The sequence below is a fragment of the Entamoeba dispar genome, genomic scaffold (genome assembly GCF_000209125.1).
Source record: "Entamoeba dispar SAW760 scf_1105229461423 genomic scaffold, whole genome shotgun sequence".
Classification (NCBI taxonomy): Eukaryota; Evosea; order Mastigamoebida; family Endamoebidae; genus Entamoeba; species Entamoeba dispar.
The window spans coordinates 18139-23108 of record NW_001854685.1 but is presented as its reverse complement, the minus strand read 5'-3'; the positions used below and the strand labels follow the sequence as shown (position 1 = coordinate 23108).

At 24.8% G+C, this 4970-nt stretch overlaps 3 protein-coding genes across 3 annotated transcripts in view, besides 7 other annotated features; all 3 read left to right on the top strand.

Moving 5' to 3' along the window:
• The first annotated feature begins 174 nt into the window (after positions 1-174).
• Positions 175-232: a sequence feature (AT_rich).
• Positions 233-437: 205 nt separating this feature from the next.
• Positions 438-488: a sequence feature (AT_rich).
• A 255-nt stretch (positions 489-743) lies between these two features.
• Positions 744-813: a sequence feature (AT_rich).
• A 317-nt stretch (positions 814-1130) lies between these two features.
• Positions 1131-1153: a sequence feature (AT_rich).
• A 33-nt stretch (positions 1154-1186) lies between these two features.
• Positions 1187-1251: a sequence feature (AT_rich).
• Positions 1252-1253: 2 nt separating this feature from the next.
• Positions 1254-1312: a microsatellite.
• Positions 1313-1441: 129 nt separating this feature from the next.
• Positions 1442-1511: a sequence feature (AT_rich).
• Positions 1512-1672: 161 nt separating this feature from the next.
• Positions 1673-2617, top strand: EDI_110470 (uncharacterized protein; the record flags this gene model as incomplete). The annotated part of the gene is made up of 1 exon (XM_001738508.1): positions 1673-2617. One exon carries the CDS (start codon positions 1673-1675, stop codon positions 2615-2617), a length of 945 nt encoding a protein of 314 aa, XP_001738560.1.
• Positions 2618-3426: 809 nt separating this feature from the next.
• Positions 3427-3863, top strand: EDI_110460 (uncharacterized protein; the record flags this gene model as incomplete). The annotated part of the gene is made up of 2 exons (XM_001738507.1): positions 3427-3726; positions 3777-3863. The coding sequence occupies 2 exons, from the start codon at positions 3427-3429 to the stop codon at positions 3861-3863; spliced, it is 387 nt and encodes a 128-aa protein (XP_001738559.1).
• A 66-nt stretch (positions 3864-3929) lies between these two features.
• EDI_110350 (uncharacterized protein) overlaps positions 3930-4970 on the top strand; it is a gene marked incomplete at both ends in the record, with an annotated part of 1158 nt that continues 117 nt past the window's right edge. Inside the window, one exon of the mRNA XM_001733374.1 lies at positions 3930-4970. This exon is cut by the window's right edge and continues 117 nt beyond it. Coding sequence (XP_001733426.1) covers positions 3930-4970 — 1041 coding nt within the window.

Below are 4970 nucleotides of genomic sequence, written 5' to 3'. Positions count from 1 at the left end.
TTCTTTCTTGGATGAAATATTATTAAAGTGGTGGTTATTATTAACCTTTTTTGAGAACTTCAAATATTCAATAAGTATTTGTATTTATTTATTAGTTATTTGAATAATTCTAATTTTTATTTGACATTGAGTAGTTTTTAAATCTTAGTTTATTTAATTTTGACAATAGAATTGATTAAAAATAAATTATTAATAGTCTTAAATATTTATGATAAATTTTAACTAAAAATAAGTGATATTATGAGTAATAAAGTAGTATAAAATTGAATTAATGATTGTCTAGAGTTGTAAGTAGTTGTGTTTAATTGTCAAATTATTGAAAAGTATGTAAAATTCTTCAATCTCTAGTGGATTCATCAATATCCCAATGACAAAATGTCTTCGTTTGATATTTCTTTATTCTACTAACACGTGTTCATCTTGAATGGTTGTCACACTAATATATAATCTTTAATAATTTGTATAATAAATTTAAATGATTTTTATAACCATATTTTCTAAAAAAAGAGTTGAAATTATATTTGATTAATCATAGTAAAACGATTTGTTTATGATTATAATTTAGTAATTAAACTCCATTTGAATCAATGCTTAATATTTATGAATTTGAAATGAGTTAAAACGTAATAATCATTAAAAATATATTTACTTGAAGATATTGAATCTAGTAAACAATTAATAATGAATGTCAAAAATTAAAATTATGAACCGTAGTTGTCTTGTTAACAAATGTTAGTTGTGACTATAATAATAATAATAAAAAAGTAATAATAAAAAATAACATATTACTATTTCATCATTTATTATAATTATCATAGTCATTATCCAATTATATTGAAAATATCATCTTGTTCAGTAAATTGATTCAGTATTACTTAATCAATTAAAAAATCAAGTCATAATGAAAAATATTAACTTAATTAATGAAGTATAATCTTATCATTTCAAAGTGTAAATCATTTGATTTGAAATACATCAAATACACTTGAATATCGTTGAAGTGATGATATATAAGTAATTGAAACAATTATCAAAACATATGTTATGTCTCATATTTTCATCAATTAAAACCTAAACTACAAAATGATTTACTTTCCATTCATGGAATAGATTAAATGAAAGTCTAAATGATTAATAAATAATTTATAATATACAATATCAAGAGAAATACAATGTAACATAAAGGAATAAAATAATAAGAAATATAGAAAGAATAAATGAATATAATCATTTCTTTTTTATTTTTTAATTGAAAAAAAAAGTAATAATAAAGTAAAGTAAAATATTTTAAAAGAAAATAATAATAAAATAATAATTTTCAAACAGGAAATATTTAAAATTCATGTAGAAGGAGTTTTGTTTATTCATTAAGAATACAAACAATTGTTGTTTTTGTCTCGTTGTTAATTGTGATGATTGTAAATATCTCAAAATAAGTGACAAATAAATTTTTAATATTTTCAGTTTAGCTTTATTGATTAAATTTATAATTATTGATAATTTATTTTATTGCTCTTGTCTGTTCATTTTATTACAAAAAATTTCAATCAAAATAACATCAAAAGAATCATCAATTGCATCAAACTTTTTCAAGTTCTTTTAAATGATATTTAGTTCTATTTTCTTTTAAATCTAAAATATAAAGAAATGAAAAACAAAAAACTATCAAAAGATGAGCATGAAAACTAAACCTATGCAATCAAAAGTATCCAAACAAATCTCAATACAGAACCAAAGACTGTATGTAATTTGTGGATGTTATTACTTAATCATGAAAGGATGGACAATTCTTTTCTCATCAGAAAAAAGGTCAGCAAAATCCTACGACCATTTTTTCCCAATAAACAAGATGTGGGATAAAAATGGTGTGTTAGTATTCAGTGACGAAAAAGACTATGAGATAGAAACATTACCAAATGGTAGTGTTGTGTTAATTCTGAATGATGAAGGTATTCCAATATCAATTGAAAACCAAAATCGCTCCAGAATGAATAATAAGAAATACAAGGAGATTGTTATAATGAACATTCTTAATGCATTCTATAACAAATTTGAAAAAATGGATGCTAGAGGTATTAAAATAATTAGTACAAAAAAGTCTAATAAGAATCTTAGTAGTTTTCGATATCAATTAATTCCTTTAGTAAATGAAGAAGGAGAGTTAGTTAATTTTGTTGATTACAACAAAATGAAAGATACCATTGGGACTCCAATGTATCGTTTGCTTTGTTCTCTTCTGATGAAAAAGAGGGGACAGGGTCCACCATGTAAATATCTTCTTGTTGGAAATGAAAGTTGGTTAAATGAACAATACCAAAGTATTTGTGCTGATAACCAAGGTACCTGTTTAATAACAAAAAATAGATTAGTACATTTAATTATTTTTTGTCCATGTACATGTGTGCCTCCAATACCAATAATGGTAGGTACTGATTATCGTCCATTTTGTGATGTTTCAAGGGTGAAATTTATCCACCAACAGCAAGAAGTATATCAGAGCACTAGTCAAATTCTTAAAGATCAATCCAATGAATATGACCCTGATAAAGAGAGTAAAACAGATACACTTTATTGTGGTATTGGATTTATTCAAAGGTTTGATGATACTTTTGAATAAATCAGTTATCATAATCAATTTATTTTTCGTTTAGTTTTTTGTTGTATTATTTCAACAAACCTTTTGTAATAAAAATAAAATTAATTCTTCACAATATTATTGAGAATTGAATGTATAACGAATATAATCGTTCATTATTAGTGATATCTAATACAGTATAGAAATAGGAATGAAAATATATTCACTAATAATTGTTATATACTATATCCAACCCCATGAAAATTGAATACAACATCATGTTAATTATTTAAATGAATGAGTGTTTATAGTTTATTGAATGAAATATATGTGAAACAATTAAATAATTATGAAATAGCGTTGTGTTCTAACTATTATAACCAATTCAATTCTAAGAATTTATGCAAACATAGAGATTCAATTAATAGTATTCTCAATTGAAAGTATATGTTCATAGGTACAAAAGAACTCTTTGATCATTCTGAATATAAAAATATAATCGGTTGTTATAATGAGTGTATACTAATATTTATTTAATCATCACATTACTGTAAATTGACTATAATTTTTAAAATAGTTAAATACAAGAAAATATCATTACAACTAGCACTACAGTACAAATATTAATGATAGGACTGATTTCATTTAAGTTAATTACATTGTATACTTCATCATTTAATTTATCAAATAAATACAATGTAAATAAAAAACATAATACAAAATAAAACAACTAATGAAGAAGAGATTACAATTAAGAAAGAGAAGACAGATAAATTCTTTGCTCAAAGTTAAAAGTCATTGATATTTTTTGTTTTTTAGTTGTAAGAACTTGATAAATCATAAAAAAGAACATGACAACAATTACTTTCCAAATAGGAAATAAACCAATAACCACAACATATAAAACAATCAGAAATGATATGGAAAAGATTCTTAATGAGATGATTGGAATGAATGATAAAGATGTTGAGGAGTTTTATCAGAGAGAAATGAATATCATGAAAGAAATTGGAACAAAAATCAAAGAAACAGAGAAAGGATATGAATATTTGATAAAACAAGTTGAATTAATAGAAGATGCACATTACAATATCATCACAAAATGCTATGATGATAACTATCAGTTGAATGAACAAGGAAAGAGAAGTATTGTTTGTTAAATATGGTATTTTATAGAAAATACAAGAAAATAAGAAAATAGGAAAGTATCAAGAAATGTTACAGTGACATTATCAGTACAATGATAATGTATTGCATCCACATTGACTACATCATCGAAAATCTTTAATTCACTTCTTTTTTAAATAAACAATACAAATAATAGAAATAAACAAAAAGAACTTGAAAAAAAGAAATGAGTGTGTTTATTGAAACAAGTCTTGGGAATGTTGTAATTGACTTATTCACAGAAGATAATCCAGTAGGATGTTATAATTTCATTAAACTGTGTAAAATTGAATATTATCTTCATTGTATCATTTATCGAGTAATCAAAGATTATGCAATTCAATTTGGAGACATAACAATGGGAAAAGGAGGAAATTCATTTGAAGGAGTTATGGAAGGGATTGAACATAAGTACATTGTATGTCAACCAAAAACAAAAAGAAAGAATGATAAGAAAGGAATTGTAGGGTTTGTTACACATGGTAAGAATACAATTGGATCAGAAGTGTACATCACCACAGGGAATGGAATGAGTGGAATAAACGGAATAGCAATAGGACAAATTGAAGAAGGGATGGAAGTGATAGAAGAAATTAACAAAGTTAATGTAGATGAGAATTATCGACCATACCAAAACATCAGAATCATTAGTATTGAAATATTTGAAGACCCTTATGACGATCCAAAAGGATTTGTTAAACCAAAAGCACCAGAACTTATACTTGATGACCATCCAGAAATCAATGAAATGATAGAAAAAATTGACTCTGATACAGAAAAGAAAATCAAAGAAAACGAAGCAAAGAGTCGAGCAGAAGTTCTTGAAATGATAGGGGATTTACCATTTGCAGAAATCAAACCACCAGAAAATGTGTTATTCATTTGTAAAATGAATCCAATCACAAATGAAGAAGACTTAGAAGAAATATTCAGAAAGTATGGTAAGATTAGAAGTGTTGAAATCATCAGAGACAGGAAAACCAAGAAATCACTAGGATATGGGTTTATTGAATTTGAAACAAAAGAAGGGTGTGAAAATGCATATCAAAAGATGGATAATGTCATTATTGACGAACGTAGAATTCATGTTGATTTTTCACAATCAATCGGAAAATATGGAATCCAATACGATTTCATTCATAAACACAATAAATGGATTAAAGTAAAAGAGAATGACATTCGTAAGAGAGATGGAAAGAGACATAATGAAGAACCAAAAGAAAAAAGA